The sequence below is a fragment of the Acyrthosiphon pisum genome, chromosome A1 (assembly GCF_005508785.2).
Source record: "Acyrthosiphon pisum isolate AL4f chromosome A1, pea_aphid_22Mar2018_4r6ur, whole genome shotgun sequence".
NCBI lineage: Eukaryota > Metazoa > Arthropoda > Insecta > Hemiptera > Aphididae > Acyrthosiphon > Acyrthosiphon pisum.
The window spans coordinates 1,091,787-1,116,381 of NC_042494.1; the positions used below are offsets into that span (position 1 = coordinate 1,091,787).

Genomic DNA, 24,595 nt, shown 5'->3' on the forward strand with positions numbered 1-24,595 from the left:
TGGAACGATGAATGTATTGATTTTACAATGATGTGTGGTTTTTTTAAATTTTTTTAAAAATTTTTTTTTGTGTCTGTCATCACGTTTTTGGACAGTACAAGTGCTTGGATTTTCTTCAACAGTGCATTTTCTGATAGGAAAATGAATCTATTTGGTACTTTAGGGGGGGGGGGGGGTTCCAATAGTTTTCAAAAGCGCCGTGAAAAACAAAAGAAAAATTAAGGAAAAACGGGCATTTTTATGAAAAATCTGTTTTCGAGAAAATTGATTTTGGTTTTTGGTGTAACATTAAAACAAATGACTGTAGATTCATGAAATTTTCACTGGTTGTTTATATTTCCATTTTCTATACATGATAAAATTTTCAAAATTTTTTGATTTGTTTTGAGCTGTTTACGGACAATTTCAGTTTCCAATTTAATTAATTTTTGAAGTGAAAACTTCTTTAGGCACGTTGGGCACCCCGTATAAGAAAGCATTTGCATGTGAGGAAAAAAGTATGATCTCGCGACACCGCCACCGACACCATCGAAAAATCGATTTTTTAGCCCATCACTAGTTACGGGAAAACAACAACGCCCATTAATATTAGTATATACGTAGTTCACGCGTAACAAACAAACTTACGCGTAAACATCGACTCTTCCGGTGAAGCCTAGCTAGACTGCCGTCGTCGCCGAGGAAACAGCTATCTTGTTTGTGTTAGAACTTACATTATAATAATATATACACGCTTTTATTAATACTGTTAATATTCTTCAATATAAAAATAGTTTATCATTTTAGATATCTCTCAAATATGGAAAAAAAGAGAATTCGAGTGATTCTCAGGAAGAAAACCCCAGAAAAAGGAAAAATTAAAAAATTAAAAAATTACTAGTGAATCGACTTGGCGAAAATTTAAACAATTTGAACTAAAAAAGGTAATGCGCCAAGAAAATAGACTCTTTTCTTCAATTTTAACAAAGATCGGTGATGGATTTATTCTAACAGAAGAAGAATTAAATATAATAGAATCTAGATTTGTAACTAAAGAACACGCACAATAAGTATGTCCGGAAGGAACTAGACTCATGTTTACGAATAATGCGGTTAATGAATACAACAGTGCAATTTTAAACACTTTCGAAAATAAAATTGTTTCATTAGCATCGGATGTTTTTGTTGGTTGTCACAATGCCGAGCAAGAAAATTTTGTTAGGCAGAAGTTACATAAAATGAAACCGGACGAGACTGGTGGATTACCTTATGAATTAGTTCTAGTTCCTAACCTACATTAAATTATCACTCTAAACATATATTTCGCAGATGGTTTATCTAACGGCACTGTAGAAAAATTACTTCTCATAGAGTTTGATGAAAATGATACAATAACAAGACTTTGGTTCAAATTCCCAAAGTCAATAGGTCAAAAACGTTCAACAAAGTATAGGAGTAACATTGCGCTTACTTAAATATCGACAAGGCCGCTGTTCCGATTTTTATTCAAACGTCTTCAATACCGCTCAATAGAAATAAAACTATACTCGCAAAAAGAAAACATTTTCCGTTAATTTCCGCTTTGGCAATGACAATTCACAAAGCGCAAGGAGGTACTTTCGATGTTATCGTTTACGAATACGACCGTTTTCACTCAAGAGAATTGGTATACGTTGCATTAACAAGAGTTACTAACATAGAATGTTTAGTCTTAGTTACTAAAGAAAACACAAAGGAGAGCTGGATATTTCATCATGGCAGAGTAGGAAAAGCACAGGTAGAAGATTCAAATGCAACCAAAAATCTAAAGAGATCAACAATTAATCGAGAAGATTTATCGATTGAATTGAAACGTTTGCATGAAAATCCTCTGCAAACCATCACCAAAACATTTCTTGATTTCATCAATAAGAATAATAGATTGTCTATATTTTCATTCAATTGTCAAAGTTTACGTGAGCATGTGAATGATTTAGAAATTGACGCTCTTGTTAAGAAGATTATTGTATTAATATTATCAGAAACTCATATGGGTAACGACGAAAAAATTGACATTCCAAATTTTAACTTTGTGGCGAGTTTCAGAAGAAATAATCGTCCAGCAGGAGGAGTAGCTATATATCAAAATACCGACACAGTTCATTATCGCACAAATTATATGGATGTGCATGCCAAATACGCCACGATGTCTACTTCTGATATCAGCGATATGTGTATAAGTCGTTGCCACTCCGGCGATAATCAATTCATCATTATGGTTGCCGTTTACATTTCTCCTAATAATTCATTGCGTGCTATACGAGACTTCTTTTATGAACATTTATTTATTTATTCTCATGGCACATCTGCATTGCTTCACCATAAAATTGGAAAAAGATTCGATGATTTGCCAATGATTTTGAGTGGGGATTTCAATATAAACTTTGCAGACGATAAAAATCTACCATTATTGGAATTTTTCAAAAATGAATTTGGTTTGAACATGTCAAATGATCGCAATCTTAGCACAACAAGATACAAAACTACTATTGATGCGGTCTTTACAAGATATTTGAATAAATTCGAATCAAAATTGTTTGTATCATACTTTAGCTACCATAAACCGATTGTATCAGTTTTAGAAATTGGCGATGATGCTGGCAGAGATGATGGTGCAAGAGTTGGTGAAATGATGGATGGACATTGATTTTTCTGAGTGTACTTTAACTCATTTTTGTAAAGCATTTGTAATAATTTTGACATGTAATTTTTTTCTTTTATGTAAAATAACTGAAATAATTAGGTATAGTATTTTATGTTGATAAATAAAACAATTCGTGGTACATTATTTCCTGAGCATTACAAAATTTTTAAAAACGAAGTGAAATTGTTCTAGTATATATACACATGCACGCTCACACTTAAGTATAACAGTATATACCACAGTATATATATACATGTACTCTCGGTTGCGGGGGTGGTGTCGCCATTTCATACTTTTTTCCTCACCCGCAACTGCTTTCTTACGGGGTGCCCAACGTGCTTAAGAAGTTTTCACTTCTACCGGCAGTCCCCCGACTGGTTTTGGTTTTTTTCTATTAGTTTACTTAGTGCAGTGGTTCCCAACCTTTTTACCACCACGGACCACTTCGACAATATTTTATAGGTCGCGGACCACCTCAATTTTTACGTAAACTAGGAAGACCTTCTTTTTTACAAGAATACAAAAAATTTAAATTTTTATCATTTTACTTTACTTTTTATTACTATACTATTATATATTATAATTCTACTACTTTACTATACAAAATAATTTAATTTGGTAAAAATTTTACATTTATTAACAATTCAACACAAATTACTATAATAAAAAAAATGGGCCATTTTATTTAATTTTAATATTAACACACAAACTATCAAAAAGAGGCAGAAACACAGACGTCGACTACGGAGCACGAATACAGAGCAACTAACAATAATTAATATTAAACTTTGTACATAGCTTGTTGTATTCTACCAATAATCTAATCTTGCTGTAGAAACAAGATTAGATTATCGGTTGAAATAATACATACGGGACATAATGTAATATAAATTTATAAATAAACGACGTAATATACACGCGCCACGCCGTGGAATCGATGATAACGATTGTCGGTACATAATATTTTGACTGCCTCGCTTTTACGAATTAGAGTATTAGACGTTATATAGTATATAATATAAAAAGAATGAGTTACTGCCTTCTTCGTTGGAAGTCCAGCAAAAACAGTTACAAACTTTGTATCATGCCCCAAAGGAAAAATGAAATATTTTTAAATTTTGTAGGTATGGCTCGCGGACCACTTCACGATGTCTCGCGGACCACCGGTGGTCCGCGGACCATAGGTTGGGAACCACTGACTTAGTGTGTTGATCAGTGATATATGTCTATAATTTTTGATGTCGAATTTACTTTTGTTGGGTTTTGGAATGGGGACTACATGTGCATGGCGCCATTGGTTTGGGAAGATCCCCAGGAACCATATGCTATTATATATTTGAAGGATGGTTTTAATTCCTATTACTGGTAGATTTTTTATAATTGAGTACGGAATATTGTCAGGGCCGGGGCTTTTGCTTTTACAGCTTTGAATTGCAGCAAGTAGTTCTGAGATATCTATGGGTTTGTTGAAGTGCACATTATTTTGGTCCATTATTGTTGGTGCGGGAATGTCTGGAGAGGAGTTTCTGAGGGTTATGAATTCAGAATTGTAATTCTCGTCGCTATTATTTTTATGAAAATAATTTGCAAAAGCTTCAGAGGCATTTTGTGAAAATTTTATTTTTTCTTGATTGTAGAGCAGGATATCAGGGATGGTGTTGAATTTATTGCCCCTGATGGAGTTTATTTTATTCCATATGATATTTGAGAGAATTTTGTGCTTTATAGATGACGTAAAATTTTGCCAAGATAATGTTTTACTTTTTTTTGTGATGAAGCGCGCTGGTTTATAATAATAGCTCTGGTTTTTTTAAGCTGAATGTGATCTGTGGTGGATTTATTTTTTTATATCGGTTAAGATTTTTTTATAGTTTTTAATAGCGTCTTGGCATTCTTTATTCCATCATGGAACAGATTTTTTTTTATGTTTATGTGTGTTTTTAGTCCAATTGATAGGTTAGCTGCTTCTATAATAGTGTCAGTGAATTTTTTAACTTTTGAGTCTATTTCTAGTTGATTGACGTATGGGTTTAAGTCTAATGGATTTTGATTAAGTTCGAATTCAATTATTTCAGAGAAGAGTTCCCAGTTTGGATTTTTAAGGTTCCATTTTGTGGAGTATTTTTTTTCATTAAGGTGGTTTTGATACTGAATTCCAATGGGATTAATATTATTTGAATAAAATGACTAAATTAAGAACCTCTTACCTTCACCACAAGCTTTGCTTATAGGAGGTGAGCAAGCAAACTATACTGTATTATTTATTGTAACTTTTATTTTACCATTCGTTTTATTAATCACCCCATATTGCTGCCGCCGTAATCGCTGTATTATCGTCGCCGCCGTGGTCATTATAGTATTGCTATCGCCGTGATCGATATACCATCGCCGTTGCCGTGGTCATCGTAATATTGCTGCCGCAGGAATCGTTGTAAGCTGCCGCTGCTGTAAGTTGAATAATTCTTTTGCGTTGAACATAGTAATCGTCGTCAGGAACGTTGAGCCATCGTCACCATCCGACCACTTCATTCACTGTTGACACCGGCGGGGATTTGTATCCATTTGTCGCGGTCGTTATCGTAACGACCGCGGCGTCTCTATCGACGTCCGCGAGATCGCGACCGAGAACCGGTCCGGCCGCCGCCGGCTGCACGAACCACCGGCCTGGCCCGCGGCGATGGTGGTGGCAGCTTTTGCCAGACCTTCGTCGTAGCAACTACTATGTCGTTTCGTGTACTGATATATATATACATTGTTAAATTGGTTACTAATAAATAGTTGTGTGTTAAATCGACATGTTGGCTTTAATCGTCCTACAAACCGTTCCTGAAACCTACACATTGTTTCATTACCCCACGGGAGATGACGTGAGTTTTGTTTGTAAAAATATTCTAAATTCTATAAATTGTAGCTCGAAGAGCACATAATATGTACTAAAAGAATATACTGTAAATATTAAATAATTAATTCATGTAAAGTGAGAATAAAAACGCAAATTCAATACTACAAAAATGCCTTGTGTTTTGTGTTCTTACAAATTATGGTTTCTACAACCTTTTTTTCGGTTTGAGTCCATACAGTCAATACCCCGGTTAAAAAATAAGTAAAAGAGTATCAAATACCTAAGACTGCTCATGACAGTCTATCATTTATACCTAGTTCTGAGACAAGAGACAATTTATGCATCAGTTGATCATTCAATTTTATTTTGGTAGAGTTGTGGGGGGATAATTTTTTTGATTTATGTTTATTTATTAATAAATTAACGCTTTTTTGCGTTTTAGAATCAAAGCGGAATGATGAATGTATTGATTATTCAATGATGTGTTTTTTTTCTCAGTCATCGACTTTTGGGACAGTAAAATTGCTTCAATTTTCTTCAACAGCAGCTTTACTGGTAGGAAAGTGAATATAGTTTGTAAATTGTAGGAGTTTAAAGTAAAAACTAGCAAAACCCGTTTCCAAAAAAATAGTTTTTGTTTTTTGTTGTGACTCTAAAAATGTATGGTAGATACACAAATATTTTGACTCATTTAGCTATTTGTAGGCATAAGAAAATTCTGATTTTCATTCAATTTCTTTAAAAATGACTGTCCTTAAAAATACTTGAACATTTAATTCAAGGTTCTTCATAAGTTATTAGTGAAAATTAAAAAAAAATGTCAACTGTTATTCCACAATATTTTTTTCTGAGCGTCTGTAGTTAAGGGGCCTCGCTATGGGATGGACTTAAGTAGAATTGTTTAGGCAATTTCTAATCTCGTCGTCGCCATCTATGTTAGTCGTAAATGATTATTAGTGTGTATGAAGTCCATGCGGGTCAATTTTAGCGGTACGGAGGGCTCTCGCACGCACTCTCACGCACATGTCCGCATGTAATATTGTAATCGTATCCTCAAACATACGATTCTAATTCCAATAATAGGTCGCAATGATTTCCTCGATTTGCATTCCGACAAAATATTCTTTTTTCCACAACATGTAATTAGTTAATTAAATATTTAAGTAGGAAATTCTGAATTTTTTTTGCAACTTTTATTGCAATTTTTTTTTTTTTTTTTAATATAAAACTTTATTTATTTTTGAACAAAACATAATATTTACAATCTGTATTTACGTGTTATACAATAAGTAAATGTGATGGGGATTGATTTACAGGAGGGGGAAGTTGCCCATTGGCGAATTACAAAAATTAAAAATGTGGATCGACAGTAGTTTTTGACAAAAAAAGACGTTGTAGTGAGGCCCCTTAAGATTTTGATAAAACTATCAACAATTTGTAAATTACTTTGAGTTTACTAAAGAACACATCTTTTTGAACAACGCATAAAATATTCTTTTAGCTATCCAAGTTTTGATAATTGAATACAAGATTCTTCAAAAGTTTTGCTACCATTAGCTTTAAAAAAAATAAGCATTTTTGTAAAATAATTACATTCATCGGAAACTACATTTGTACACTCTATATAGTATATATAATAGTATAATACTATTATATTTAATTGTATAGCATTGAAAACCGTCAAAAGCATATTTCACTACTTATAAGGAACTTTTTCATAAATTTAAATATTTAAAAGCCTTACAAATTCAAAATAACATTTTTAAATACAAAATTAGTAGAATACTAATTCTTAATGCTATAAATATGGTTTGTGTAAAATAAAACTAAAAAATTAAAGTTATAATTTAAAAATGTCAAAATAATTTTATGGTATATAGGAAATGCGAATATAAACATTTGGAAAAAATGTCATGTATCTATGGTTATTCGTTTTTGTTAGAGTAAAATAAAAAACAATTGTGAAATTGTGAAAATAACTGGTTTTGCATAATAATTCCCCATCTTTCTTAATTTTTTTGACTTTTTAAACAATTAAAAAAATACTAGAATATTTTACTTTTGACCCCCAAAGTACCAACTAGATTGAACCTTCTGTTAAAAAACTCCAGCAAACATCGAATTTAATTGTCAAAATCTTAAATTGTATTACCCTTCTTCGATCTGATGCAAATCTTATCATAAATCACCATCGTAGTTGATAACACTTCCTATACAAGAACTGTTGTTGGTGTATTGAAAAAAATCCTTGTATCATAATTTTCCGGTCTTTTCTATCAATAGTCTGTAAACATATTAACAGTTTTATAATATGCAATGGGTCTGCAGTAATGAGTTAATTTGTAGTTATTGCTGAATATTAAGAAGTTGTGTTTTATATTCAACATTTTAATTTTGTCAGTTGATAATAATATTATATACAACCGTATACATTTTATTTCGGCACCAACACATTATGTTTGAACTTAATAACTATGATTCAGAAGTTGTTGCATTATTTCCAGGTTTTTGTTGGGCTATTCAATTTATTACTGAGTACCTAAGCTTAAAATTATTTTCACAACAATAGAAAAACATATTAAAAGTTTATGGCACATATTTTTTCATGTTTTGATTTTGTAATGTTTAGCTCATATTTTTTATGTTTGCAATTTTTTAGCGTGTATATAATATAGAATAGTAAATTGATAAGACAGTTTGAAAATGTTATATTAAAAAAAATATATATATATTTATTCTTAGAATAATAATTACTCATTAGGTTAGGTTAGGTTATCATGATTCTCAAATACCAAGTTTTTTCTAATTTTATTTATTTATTTATATTTATATGTGCATTAAGTTCCGAGACCTACTAATAATTAATATTTGTTAATATTTATTAAGACAATTTTTTTGCAGCACCTATAATAGACACAATTGTGTTATATTACATATTTTTTAAATTATAAAATATTTTATAGTACCTACCGTTTTGCACCTGATAACTTACGTATCGGGTTGCTTTTATAAACATATTTATAAGAAAAATCAGTTTGAAAGTTAATATTGTTAACTGTTAAAAAAATATCGATTATTGTTTTGATTAAATTAATGGTGCATATATTGTAAAATTGTATTGACATTTGAAACCTCTTCATTTTGAATATATATATTTTATATTTATTACTTTATGGGTAGATTTTAAATTTAAATACAATGAATAATATTATACCTACAAACATAATGTCTTAAAAACATTGTTTATCTATTCATTACTATATTTTTTACGTACCGAAAATCAAACATGAATATATTACAGGAATACATCGGCTTCGTTGCCAATGATGAGCTGAGACTAAAGCAAATATATTTCAAAAATATAATTAAATAAATGTTTAAAATAAGTTATGCCATAACCTAGCTATTATATTATACTAAACAATATTTTACTGTAAATTTTTTAACATGTTAGAATAGCAATGCTGTATGTATATAGCAAAATATACTATAATATAATATAATGTACTTTTATCAAGCCTCTGACAATAACTATAGAGAACGTATTAATTTATTGCCTAATCATAAATCATACAACACTATGTAACAGACGAAGCCTACCAATATAACTTTACAACACTAGAGTTCTAAACCCATAATGTCGAGATTTCTACAAATCTTAGCTACTATTGCATGATGCTGATATATATAGTCGGTTTGTTATAATTAGGGCTCGGAAGTTGTAGGAATTGCATAATTTTTCTGTATGATCACAATTTATATTTTATAGCAGACCTAGCTAAAAATTTGAAGTATATAATCGCGAGTTAAAAAATTGAAAATTGAAAATGCATATTTTACATATTTTAAAATTTTAGCTAAAAAAGTGAATATTTCATTGATTTTATATGCATAATATGCATATTTTATATTTTTCTAAAAAAATTGATTTTTTTCTTTCTTAACCTGAATGTTTCAACTAATATTGAATATAAAACTCAAAATTATCAACAAAGTTATTTATTGTCATCGCCATAGTCAATTACGGAGTTAATAACAGTGGTATTGTGACACGCATTTAGTCTATCATGCTAGTATGCTGAAATACTTATTTGTAGGGCTCGGAAGTTGTAGGAATTGCATATTATTCTGTATGATCTAAATTTATAGCAGACCTATCTTATTAGATAGAAATAGAAATTTGAAGTAGGTATACAATTGCGAGTTAAAAAAATTGAAAATTGAAAATGCATATTTCACCAATTTCAGCTAAACAAGTGCATATTTCATTGATTTTATACGCTTATTTTTTCGCATATTTAACATTTTTAATGCATATTTTACATTTTTTAGCTCCTTCAACTTCCGAGCCCTAGTTATAATGTACCTTAAACTGTATGCGATCACATGATTGACCAATGGTCAAAGTTCATAGATTGGTGGCAAAGAAAAATTGATTATTAACTACCTATTTTTAAACTTAATTAATATATTATATGCTACAAATATAATTAATGTATTACAATATAATGTTAAAACATATTGTATACATCCATTAATTAAGTTTATTAAGAAAGTTTTAGATAAACTAAACACTACAAGATATATTCCCTAGTCATCTAAAATACCATTGTATCAATTTAAACATGTGATATTATATGTCATTACTCTAATCAGTTCTGTTCATCTTCTCTACTTTATTTAGTAGTTCGTTATCTCTTAGACCTTAATATTATATAATATGATTTAGGGCCCATTTATTATATGACTCGTAATAATTTCTTGTGAATATATATATCTTTATTATGATACACATATAATTAATATATTATAATATAATGCTACAATAAATTGCATATTATTTGCCTCTTACATGTTGTTATAATGTTATTGTAATTACAATATAACATTTTTTTTTTACATAAAAAATGAAAATAATATAGTAATTAATAATTATTATATTATATTATATTGGTAACAAATGCGTATTCTAAGTACAAAAATAAATATTATAACATATCTACAATTACATTCATAGCAATAAGTAATAATAAAAATATCTTGATGGTGATGTAACATTAAAATAATACTGTAGAAACAAACTTCACTTATGCGACAATTTTCATCGTTTACGACTTTACGCACTATGATAACATACTATAGAAATCAAGCAATTTATAAATCAAATCAAGAATATTTTTGCTGTACAACTCCGTTGTATGATACAAAAAATGTCTTTAATATTATTTGTAAAAAAAAAAATCAAAATATTATGAAAAAATAAATATCGGGGAATTGGCTCTGCTGATTTCGAGTGTGCACTGTACATAATATTATCATCATTTAGTAGGTCAATGTAACCGATGTGATTGATGTGATTGAATATTAAAAAAATTCTCAGCGAAGACACACCGTCACCTCTACTACTAATAATATTTTATCATCGTACAATATCTACTAAATTAGGTTGGATTGTAAAAGAATATAGAATTTATATTAAGTTGAATTACCATGCATAAATGTATCTTTATGAAGTAATTGGAATGTAGAAGAATAGAATGGGCATAATTTACAAAGAGCGCAAATAGTAGCGGTGAAGAAACTGCGCCCTAAAGAACATTAGAGGTGGGTGAAAAACTGAGCGAGAGAACAACATAAATAGAGACATAATGATGATGTCCATCAAGGAAGGAACATAGCCAATAAAAAAGGATCACAAATTCTCATGAGATCGAGAGTTTTTACCAGGCAGACATGATACACTTAGTCGAACGCATCAGAGTGATTCGTGTACACCACATTCACTTGGGAATAAAGTCGAAACAACTGAAAAATATGAGAAGTGAAAAAATATTGCAAGTAGTAGTTTCAGGCCGGAAGCCGTGTTGCTCTTCAACTAGAATGTGGTTGAGGGGATAATATATTCCAGAAGCATGGAGGCGTGGAAACATAGGGGAGGATTGTGATGGGATAGTAGTTAAAAACATTGTGAGGATCACCAGACTTTAGTATGGGCATAATAGCTCTTTGTTTTAGACGAGGTTGAGAAAGAGCCATTGTGGGAAATTTAATTATAAATTAATGGAAGAAATCTGGTGTATCGGCTCTGCAGAGCTCGACCGACTATTGTTCGGCTCTCCTTTTCTCTTTATGCCCTCAGCACTGTTATTCATGCCATACAGTACGTATATGAATAGTCCGATCGTCAGCCAAATACTGAAACGAATCCAGGTGATTATATCGAGTTTCATCATCAAGTAAACGTTCATCAAGATGCTAATGCACGGAATGAGTGGAACTAGTGGGACCTACAAAAAAAAACATAATTTTATTTAAAATATTGTATTTATAAAACAAAATAAATGCCTACTAGAGAATAATATTGTTTACAGTAGGTACTTTAATATTATATTAAATACATATAATACAAAAATGTATGCATTTATTTGCATTGCATTCTAAGAAAATCGGTGAATGATTAATTATTTTTTTTGGAATCTGTTGTTTTTTTTTTGAAGAAGAAGAATTATAAATGTTTTAATCTTAACTTTGTTGGGGACTTCAAGTCAGTGTTGAGTCCAGATAAATAGTATTTCATCTAGATAAAGATAAAAGACCAAAAAACTATTCAGATAAAGATAAAAATTAATTTATCTAGATAAGTCTCAACACTGCTGTTGGTTGAGGGATAAGATTGAGATTTAAAGCTAAAAAATCTCAGTGATTAAAAAAATTACCAGTAAAAATAAAACAAAAGGTAGCCAAGTGGGTACCAATCTGCTGTATACTAGGTGTTGAGTGGGTTACTGTATTGGATGTGTTAAATTTGAATCCAATGATTAAAAACATTGTATAGGTATGGGAAGGCGGGGTAAGTCCGTACGAGTGGCATAACCGTATGATAATGTTTTTTGAACAATGAGTCAAGATACAAAAAAAATTATTGATGTTTATTTGTCCATGACCGTTATTGTTATTGTTATCGATAACTATTAACCTAATTTGTAATAAATTCCCGCTAAAATTCGTGTTATCACAAAATATGTATAATCACTATTTTTTTTTAAATATATTGTTATTCAAAACTTTTCTACTTATATTTGTTTTATGTGAAAAAAAACTGCATCAAATTACGGAAAAGTAAATACAGATTGTTTAATGATATCATTTTGAGGAATGTTGCTTATACTTTTTAGTTAATTGCTGTTAATTTGAAGTCACCTACTGTGGGGCAAAACCGTTGGGGCAAAAGCGTATGCTATACCGAATCGCCCCAGCGTTTTATGTGTCGCTGTATTATTACTACGTGTTAAAATTTACTTGATAACTTTTTAGTTTTTATTAAAGATGGTTCATAACTATGTGCGCAAAACCAATCGTCAATCTTGGGATGAGAGTTCAATGTTATTAGCCATTAAGTCAGTAATTGATAATAAAAATAGTTACACCAAAGCATCAGCCAATTACAATGTGCCCCATTCAACACTACAAGATGGAGTCAAAAAAATTAAAGATGGTAAATTAGAATTTGACAACAGTTCTTCAAAAGATTGGTACAGGTTTTCTATTTTTCTAATGAGTTATATAATCTACAATTGAGAATTTTCATTTAAAAAATAAACAACAACTTAGGTATTGATTTTTAATGTTAATATTTTTTCTTTTATTTATTAAAATACATAGTTTTAGTTATTATTCAAAATTAATACCTGAATGCCTTGAACTGAGCCAACAATAACCTACCTCCACCTAATATAATATTTATTAAATATAAGGGACCTACCTATTTATCTTATTTTATAACATAGGTATTAAGTATTTTTTGATTATTAAGTTCAAAGTTTATTTTATTTTCATTATTTTGTTACTTACATGAATATTTAAACATGTATGGTTAAAATCTTATTGTTAAAGTTTGTTATGTAAGGTTACAGGTTGTAAAGAACTACCATAAAAAATTTTGTTCATAATAAAGTGAAATTAATATGTTTATTGATGAGTTATTATTTTATTTTGTTCTAATACAAAAATGCAAAACACTTTACTCAGGATTTTTTATTGGGTAGGGGGGATATTAAAATGTATTGCAAAGTGTGCCTATTATATTTATACTATTTTAGATTATAAAACCATCCATACGGTTTTTCTCCAAGACTAATACGGTTTTACCCCACCTATGGGGCAAAATCGTATTTTTAGGTACTTTCAAAATTTGGATTTTTTTTGAGTTCGAGTTAAGATTTTTTTTAAATTCTTCAATGTTATTGAAGATGACAATATTTGTAATATATTTACGCAATCCAATTTCAAATTTTTCAAATTTTGTAAGTTCTACGATGCCTAGAAGTTAATAGTACGGTTCTGCCCCGCCTTCCCCTACGAATAAAAACGATTTTGAGAGAAAACTGTCTGTAACCTTATCCCTATAATTACTAAGTACATTTTATGATTTTATTGATACCAAAGTAATTTTGTTTACTACTAGTTATACGGTAAGTTGAATTAATTTTTGCATAGCGTGTATAAAATAAATAAAATATACTTATATACTTTTAAAGTTTGAAATAGCCACGAATAATATTTTTAAATTACAACAAAATACTAAAATATTGTTGTTCTTTGTTTAAACATATAATTTTTTCAAAATTTAAACTAAAATATTTATCAAAAAAAACTGTGTTTATATTAGATTTTTAGATTTTTAGTTTATAGTATGAATTACTTATGAGAAGCCTTATTTTAAATTTTCGATCTTTAGCTATAAAAATACATCATTTTATAAATTTTTAACTACAAAATATTTTTTTTTGTTTTATTGTTTTATGAAAACTTCTGGACATTTTCGATTCCAACCTCTCAAAAGTATTAACTAGATCCAATTTTTCACCAGATACCACATGCAAAGTAGAAAATCGAAAATTGTTTGACTACTATTCGTGCAAGTACAAAAACACGAGAAATCAATAAAAAAAAAAAATTATACGACTTGTGTTGAAATATTTTTTTTAAGACCTATGACCTGTGAAATCCTCGGTTAAAATTTTAAACAAAGTTTAATTTAATTTATTTAAGTTTCATCACTATTTATTATTAACATTATCAACTAACATAATGTGATATTTCATATTTTTACACCAATTATAAATTGTAATCGCGGGCCACATAAAATTGGTATACGGGCCGCGGGTAGCCAACCCCTGCTCTAAACCATATCTGTATTTGGGTTATCGAATACATTTTACTATGACACCCATCATGATTATCTATGATGATTCATACCTTAAACGAAAGTTTTTTGTTCGATTGGGGTTGTCTGGTCAGTAACAGCAACAGAAGCAACAGCCCGATGGCCAAAATGGCACTCGTGTACGTCGCGATGCTGTTTTCGATGCACCCTTGTTTGAAAAGCGTAGTGGCGTTGTTGGTGTTTAAGACACAACCTGGTTGGAAGGCCGATGAGTTACCATCGCACCATGGATGGTTGGTCGCCACACACTCGTGTTGTACGGTCACAAAGCTGAACAGCACCGATGTGCAAACTATAAAAGACAACGACGCGTTCAGCTGATATATTTAAAAAATTATTGATCTTCGGTGAGTTATTCAGTTTCAGCACGTACTGTACAACACAGTGATAGTCGTAGCTACGCGCTCAGTCTCTTTGTTGGCGTTATCAACGTTGGACAGGTTAAAGTACTTGTCCACCACCTTGAAGAAACCACTGCTGGTCTCCGGTTCGTCGATGACCTGATTTTTCACGAACTCGTCGCTATCTGGATCGTTTTTGTACCGTAATATCAACACGCAAATGCACACGATCGTGTACGCCAACAATGTGCCGATCGACATCATATTCATCAGCTGTTCGAGGTTCAATAGCGCCGTGATAATACCTGAAAGTAGTCGTTTATTAATCGCAAAGGGTAAATAAATTATTATTTCACATGCCAATCAGAAATCATCTAATCGCATTCAAATACTTACCCGCCAACAGACCCGATAGCAGAGTGGCCAATAGTGGTGTCTTAAACTTCGGGTGAATGATCGAGAACATGCTGAACATGAGACCGTCTTCGGCCATGGTCATCAGAATCCTCGGCATCGAGAACATGCTCGCTAAGAGACTGTAAAGTTTGTGGTAAGTTCGCGATTAAGACATCATTGAGATTCTTGACAAACGTGTTCTTACCTGGCAAACATAGCAAATATAGCGCCCGATGAAACGATCATTTTCAACGTCGTCCAACCAAGTTTATCGTAGACGTACGGGAACGGTGCATCGATATCCTATAAGGTGTGATAAGTTAAGGTATTTATAGTTCAAATAAGTTAAATATTAGAAATTCGTTCGTAATTTTGTTAGAAATTAGAATTAAAATTATAGAAATAATATTGTGGGCTGTCCTTAAATATGCGGTCTAATAAAATTGTTATAAAAGTATTTGTAAATTTATTTTCATAGGTTCCTCTACTTGATAAATTTTGTATGAAAAAATACATTTGTTATAAGAAAACCTACCGGTACAAGTAAGTAGTTAACTAAGCAACACAATTTTGGAAAACTCAATTTTAATAAAAGCATAGGTCTTGGAGTAGAAAGAGACATCAATGATGAATAAGGAAGTAGGAATATAATTATATGGTAAATAGGTGAATAAATAAAAACCTACAATATCTAATAATTTTTAAAATATTGCGAAAATTATTATATTAATCATTATGTAAATATTATTATAACTTATTATAATATTGTGATTTATTATACCTTGTACCTACCTATATCTAATTTACGGTATATAAGGCAATAATATCGATATAGGCAATATAGATTATAGGTATCTGGTATACATTATACTTATAGTAAACCTAAGAAATATTCAATTTTAGTACCTTCAGGTAAGTACATAATACTGATTTATTTTAAGAGCACATTAAAGAAAAAAAATGTTTACCTATCACTAACCAAAATATTCTAATATTTGTTTAGGTAAACCGCATAATATTATATTGTACCTTCTATAAACGAAGGGGGGAGGGAATTTTATTTGGAAATTGATCGAATACCTGATCGTAATACGGCCACATCAGAGTTAAAACCGAACTGATACAGCAATATGCAAACGTTATAATGCTCAACGACAGTATGATGGCCAACGGAATGTCACGTTTCGGTTTTTTCGCTTCTTCTCCTGTGCGCGGAAAATATAATTTAATTGATGTTATGGGTATGTACTGCTTGGAGCATAAAATATTCAATTGATTATTTATTTTGGTCTGTTTGACGCTCACCTGTAGTAGCTACGGAGTCAAAACCGATGAACCCGTAAAAACATTTGGCAGCCCCCGCGGTTACTCCGGCCCATCCGAAAGGCATGAAACCGCCTTCGCCACCTTTCGCGCTCTTCGGGATGTCTTGTTTCGGTATACTCCAATTGTACAAATTTACTATAACAAAAATAACTAAAATATATTATATTGTAAAGTACAGTGTTATTACTTATTATCATTAATTATCAACACCAATGACGTGAGGTTTACATCAAAATAAATGTATATAATAACGATGGTGGTGAAAAGGCCAATTAATGTCGTAATCCTCAGTTTTGTCAAAATTGTGGTTACAACGAAATTATAAAATTCATATTATTATTTGCATGTGTTTAACTAATTGTCGTAACTCGTATTGCGATTTAATCATTATAATTTTTAACATTATTCGTTTATTTTAACGCCGTAAAAACGTAAGCCCCAAGATTCTAATGTTGATTATGGTACATTGTTGTAACCCACACACAAATGTTATGATAAGAAAACGTAAGCCTCAATATCTTTTTTTTTTTCATTTTGCCACATTGTTTTAACCCACATGCTGAAAGCTGACATGTTAATCAAACACCACACGTTTAATAAACACAAAAATGCGGTGAAACCAAAAACAGTTGTTGATAGTTATTCTTATATAAATAAGCTGAATATCTGTATCAAAATATTGAAAAATCTTTATCCACCCGCTTAAATGAGAAAAAAAATGTAATATGTTAATGAACAATGACGATTACTGGTTGTCATTGGCGTTGACTTTATATTATTATTATCTGCCAATAGTTTGTAATTTTTAGGTATTGTAAACATTTTCCACCAAACAACACAGTTTTTTTATCTCATTTTTAAATATTACATTTAAATTTAAATTAATATTTTAAGATCTGTTATCAAAACAAATAGTTTAATAATAAAAACGTAGAATACAATGCCAAATTCAATAACCTTAATACATTAATATTTTACCTTTGAATAATCCGGATACAACGACCGTGAACACGGTCAATAAATTAACGACTGTAAACACGTTGTTGATCATTGTAGATTCGCGGACTCCCCATGCCAGTATAACTGCAAAAATAATTAAATAGATTTTTATTATTATTATTATTATTATTATTAAAAATATATTTAATTACAATCTATACAATACATCTATACAATAAGTAATATTGATTTATGATATTTACTTAACGAAACTGACAGATAAGGGAGGGCACTCAGTAGTGCCACCTGACAGATTAAAAATTAAATAGTTATTAATCGTAAATGAATAGGTATAACGATTGTTGTGTTTAGTGTTTTGAACAATTGTCTACTCACTCGATAATAGTATCACGAGACTGAACGACAAAACGTCTGGGTAGTCGGCCAAAAAACTGACGTTCATGGGGAACAGATAGGTCATGGTGGTTTTCACGGGGTAGTCCAATAACGCGTCGATGTAATTACTGAAAGCTTTGGCGACACTTGCAGTACCTGTAACGTGCAGTGACAACACTTTTATAATCAATTTTAACACGTTTGTATAGGTACTTAGGCCTTAAATTTTCTAACTAAGCCCAATCAATAGCCTGCAGTGCGCTCCGGACTTCAGCAATAAGAAAGATTCTATTTTGCCGCAGTCGCGCACATCAAAACATGACTTTGTTAACGATAAAGCCTGTGGGCCTCAGGTCTTAACATCACTCACCGATGACATATTCAAGTATCAAATTCCATCCGATGACGAACGCGACGAATTCACCCACACCGACGTAACTGTAAACGTAAGCCGACCCGGCTCTTGGCACTCTCGCTGCGAATTCTGCGTAACACAGTCCTGCGGATATAATAATATATTATGTATATTATTATAATCTATTGAGTCGTTTATAATGATATAAGTATTTTATTTCTGGTTCGGTATTATCTAGGGTGCTCGGTCGTCTCGTAGGCAGTTCTTCGAGAAGTGACGATAAGAAACGGCAAGTCCTGAATTAATGATATTTAAACTGCGTTCACGTTTTTCAGAAAATCTAGTAAAATAGACTATAGTTTATTATTCCACAGATCAACCACGATAGGAACTTATTCCCAAATATTTTTCATAATCACGATGTATTGTGGAATACCTACCTATCGTGGCCTTTGATAATTTAAAAGAAAATCAATTAAACAACGTGTAAATTATATTAAAATTATGAAAAAATTATCTGATTTATAAAAATAATATTTGAAATCAAATCCCGGGCAAGTTCAATTTATAAATCACAGTTGATTTTCATGTTGTTTTCTTCTCCTTCAAAACCAATTACTGGGTTTTAGTATTATTTTTACTGTTGGACAGTTCTTTGAATTCGGTTTTAAGAACAGTGTTATAGATCCAATGTCTATCTAATGAACATTTAGCGATTTAAACGGAATATAGTGATGGGTCAATGAAATGTTTAACTTGTTTCTACGGAACCACACTTGACTGTATAAAAAATGTGTGTTCTTTACATATTTTGTGTTGCCTTCATATCCGGGAGGAAGTATTCCTAAACCAGGTATACCGTTAAGTTATTCACTTATACCAAAATACACCATAAGCACCATATATTTGAGTATTTAGTATAAAATGATCGATACGCATGGCAATGTAAGTCATTTTTATAAATGTCCAGTATTTTTGTTTTGTTTTTTTTTTTTTGAAATCGGATCAATGAGTCTAATTTGAACACGGACCGGAAACAGATGTCCTATAAATGAATTACATTTTCGTTTAACATTTATTTTTATCTTGTTTCACCTGCGAGAGCCGACGCGAAGGCAGCCAAAACGAACGACAGCACGACGGCTGGACCAGCTTCTATTCTGGCAACATTTCCGGCGAGCACGTAGACGCCCACGCCCAACGTGGACCCAACGCCAAGTGCGGTCAGGTCCACCAAATTGAGAACCCTGGCCAATTTCTCTTTGTCCGGGTCATCTATGTCATCCTCGTTTTTCCGCCTGAATAGTACCTGGTACAGGGTTTCTCGCTGGAAAAAAAATCATACGTCTCGTTATTTCTATAATATTATTGTTCCAAATAACGTAATTTTGATAACAGATGAAACCGTGGCGAGTCAATAATAATATTATTATGAATTGAGTGGCCGAAATTGACATTCGTCGATTTATTTTTTAAATATTATTTCAAATTCAAGAAATCTGTTTGTCCCACCCCTCCACACCCCCTTCACTACTGCTTCAAGCAAATAGACTATTATATACCTAACACGTATGTATACACTATAATTGTTTCAAATTATAAGAAGTAAACATTCTAAGCATGTGCGTTTTCTTTAAAACGTCTTGCTGTAAGTCAATTTAGTTATACTACAATAAATATTTAAGTATTTATAAGAGCCATTTAAAAAAAAGTAATTATTATTATTAGACTAATCATAAGTTTAATGTAATTAAAAAATTGTTATTCATAAGAAAGCATTACTTCTTTATCATTTCATATAATTATGTTTTAAACTCCTTTTAAACCGTGCATCCAATTTTCTAAAATGTTAAAATGTTACTGCAAAATGTAAATGTATATAATTTTCTTTATATCAGATAATATCATATTATATTTTAATATGTCTATAATCTGACTTTGATAGACGTACTTTGATAGACCGTTAATATTTTAAAGGAAATTCACTACTTTTCATAGAAAATACTTAAATTGTTGAATTAGCTTTTAAATATTTAAAACAAATAATGTTAAATTGTTGAAAATTTAATGTACGATACTAATTTTTTTTTTTTTTTAACACACAGTTTATCGAAACAATCATATAATTAATGCAATACAGCATTTAAATCGTTTCATTGCGATCTAAGTTAGGAGTATTTTATCTTCTCCCAACTCCACCCTCCTCCCCCCGCACCACAAAAAAAAATATATATCAATTTAACTGTTGAATAGAATATAATAGTAGCTAATCGGAATTCACCATATTATTAAGATAATTTATTAATCTGCATCAGGGATTGACATAATAAACCAATTCAATTATACAGTAATATTTTGTACTATATTAATCAGTATTCGCGTTATGACGCTATGTATTATAATACTTATATGCATTCTGTCCAGCGGGAGAACAAACCGATTTTGAATATCTCCACGGGCAGATCAGTCCTTAGGATTTGTGAGGTCCAGGGTGAAGACCAATTTTTAAACCAATTTTACCACTTTTTTTAAACGCGAGACCTCCAAATGTAAGCAAAAAATGCGAGCTGCTCCCCCCCCCCCTAAGGACAGCCCTGCCCACGTGATACTCTGCCATCGAGACCAGCTCCATTATAGAAGGGCGTGTCGCGTGTAGATGCACTGCAGAACAAATTCAAACAATCACGTGATTATAGCGCATAACAATCAAATTATAATACGATATGAATTTACATGGTTTCTAGAAGTTCAAACAATATTTTTAAAATATACAATATACATTTTTGAAATAATGTGTTTGTTCCGTTAAATGAATCACTCGGTATATCAGCACAAATTATTAACGATCCTGACATAGATTTAGATTTAGGCATGGTGAATTTAAATTTTAAACTACTGAAAAATGATACAATTACATTTCTTACGACGACTTTAAAGATAATATAATAGGGTGAAATATTTTTTACTATGACATATCGTATTAGTATTCAAATGTTAAATGTTACAAATATTTAACTAAAAAATAGTTAGTTTGGGCAACCTAAGCATTCATAATTCATCTCTTTGCTCAAAACTTAATTTAAAAAAAAAATCATACGTTTTCTTAAATGTATTGTCTTGTAAACTATAATAATTATTATATAATTTACACCTAGAAATTAGCTTTCGATTTATAGTTTTCATTTGTTATCATATAAAGCACAAACTATTAATTCGCTACCAGTAACAACCTTCGATATGCAAAAACTGAAGTATTTGTTCGGAAATAAAAATTATAGTGTCTCCGAACACAAAAAAAAAACATAATTCTTTAACTAATACATTAATTTCACCGCCCTGGATCAAATACACACAGAAAAATGGTAATATTTACACAGCACACCAGTAGTCATAATGGATTTTATTACATAGTTCTAACAATAATAATTAATACCTGTAACCATTGATACTTAAAATGTTCACTTAACAAATAAACATATTTAATTTAATTAATAAATATTCTTTGTAGTTATATAATATCATGATATTATTAATTCCAATACTTAAATCTTTAACATTCAGTACATTATTACACATAAGATTTTTCTTCTTGGATATTATAAAACAGCTTGGTATGAAATTATATTAATTTATTTATTAGAATTTGAAGTTCAAATTTTAACGAAGTTTGATTTAAAAGTAAAACAAATAATGATACCTATTGAAAATGTTTATTGAAATCGAAAAAAATTTAATCTAATATCATATCGAAATAACAGTCGTTTTTAATTACATTTTTATAAATACAAATCGATTTAAAATTTAAAATTGAACAATAGTCAACAGGTGTAGCCTATAATATTAATATAATATGCATCGGGAAGTAAATAATAATAACTAATATATTGTTTTCTTAGACCCGTCTCACAAATCACAATTGTTAGTGACGACGTGTATGGAACACGTGAATGACTAGCATGTACGTCGTATGCGTATGGCTCATACGTAGAAGTCAAAATTAAAATCGTAAAAATGTTAAAGTGATATTTTTTATCAAAAAATAAACAAACATTATATTTAAAATTTAAAATTTTATCACAAAGTAGAAAACAATTAAATAAACATTGACCAACAACAACAAAAAAAAAAAATCATAAAATATCAATATTCAATAGGTACCTAATTAATAACCTGTTATTAATAATATATCATAATTTATTATACTGTTTAAAATTAAAATTAAAAATTAAACTAATACTGATAATCAAAAATTAAATAAAAATCAAAAAATTTAATTTCGATGTTCACACCGTATCCGCTCATAACTGTTTTTCGCTGAATAATCACTGAATTCAAATTGTTCATAACATATCCGATATCCATTAACCAACTCATTAACGAGGTATACCTACTCTAAACGTATAGGTGTAATCGTAAACGTATAGGTAAAACTATGGGTAGCTATAAACCAAAGTGACTTCCTCTGGTTTTTTTTAAATTTCTATTATGGTATGGTAAAATAAATCGAAAAAATGTACTTATATTACGTATTGCATATTATTATTTTATACAATTATTATTGTCCGGTTTGGGTTCAACGACGGCTGTTAGTACAACAAGGGCATTTAGCTTATAAATCCATCAATTCTTAATGCAAACAACGAAGTATTAATATTTTTTAAATATATTGATAAAATATAATGTCGATAACGAACAATATTATTATTTAAACTTTCGTCGAGTTTTCTGATGAACGACAATATACCATGCACACAATATTATCACGATACTCGCAACAGTCGATCGTAATGTTCGCACGAATCGTTAGGGATAGAGTATCGTAGCTAAGTCAAAAATATAAACTTATTTACGTGAAATATAAATCGGTTTCACTTATTGGAGCTTAAAACTTTGCTATTTTTATTTTGCAAATTTATAGACTTTTAAGATTACCGTATGTTTCAAACTTTTTTAGATCATAATTTAAATGTTAGTTTTTTTTAAGATTTCCTAATATAGGTAAATCAATTTTTTCGCATAACACAATATTTTTTTAGAATATATTTTTTAAGGGCTTATAAATCCTAACCGGTTTGGGACTAAACCCTACGAGTGATCAAAACCGATGTGGTTACAATATATAGGTAATACGTACCAACTTCATCATGACGTCGTCGTCGATCCTGATCGCGATCTATATATAGGTCGTACCGTTTCTACGATAGATCACGATCTCTCGGAGCCCGGCCGAGCAATTCGCGGCAGACCAACCGACGCAAAAGTCCTGCAGGTTGTTGCCGGGTTTTCCGCGATTCACTCGACGTGGACACCACGTGGTAAAATTTTTTATTATTATTATTATTTTAGTACAAGACCGTTCGCGTACGTAGTTTTATGTCTTCTGTCCGTTATCGTCGTCGTCGTCGTCGTCGTCGTCGTCGTCGAGTTGCACCGCGCGTGCGTCGGTCTACGAATAATATTGAGCTGCGTACACGCGGCGCTCGACGTTTTATTCGCGTCCCCCCCGCGGTAGTCAATCCAGCACTCCTGGTGATCGAAAGGGGTTATCTGCCTAGATTTTTGCCGCTGAATTGCGTGCCCATTCCACTATATATTATACACGTAACACGTCATGAAATTCCGATATTATTTCACTATTATTATTTTAAGTGGCGATGTCATTAAAAAATATATATAAAGAACGAACCGTTTAACGAGTACCGAACTCTAGTACTTTGGGTATGTTTTATTAATTTTTTAATTTTTTTTTTTGTACGAAATTCTTATGTTATATTTCACGAAATGGACCATTGCGTTACGCAGTAAACAATCATTATTTGTGCGTCGATATTTCTTTTACAGTGATCCAAATAATATACCTCTTTACAATTTTAATTAGAAATAACTAAACAATATGATTGTGTATATTACATTATTATTATGTATGCCTACCATGCTAATATATTATGTCAACTCCATAACAGTTGTGTTGTTATCTATCCACTGCAAGCTGAGAGTTTTGAACAAAACTTAGTGAGTTGTTACTTGTTAACCAAATTTTCCATACTATGATTCAACAATTTCACGGTTAGTGTTTAAGTGTTGGTATACATATTATAATGAATACATTTTT

At 30.8% G+C, this 24,595-nt stretch overlaps 1 protein-coding gene across 1 annotated transcript; it reads right to left on the reverse strand.

Annotated features, from left to right (window-relative positions):
* Positions 1-11,554: 11,554 nt before the first annotated feature.
* LOC100168178 (high affinity cationic amino acid transporter 1-like) lies at positions 11,555-23,626 on the reverse strand. Its single transcript, NM_001293540.1, is given in 12 exon segments — positions 11,555-11,791; positions 14,763-15,022; positions 15,104-15,376; positions 15,468-15,607; positions 15,673-15,770; positions 16,548-16,672; positions 16,773-16,928; positions 17,772-17,876; positions 18,129-18,284; positions 18,499-18,627; positions 19,579-19,810; positions 23,618-23,626. Coding segments are annotated over 12 exon segments (1,920 nt in total).
* Between the last annotated feature and the right edge of the window lie 969 nt (positions 23,627-24,595).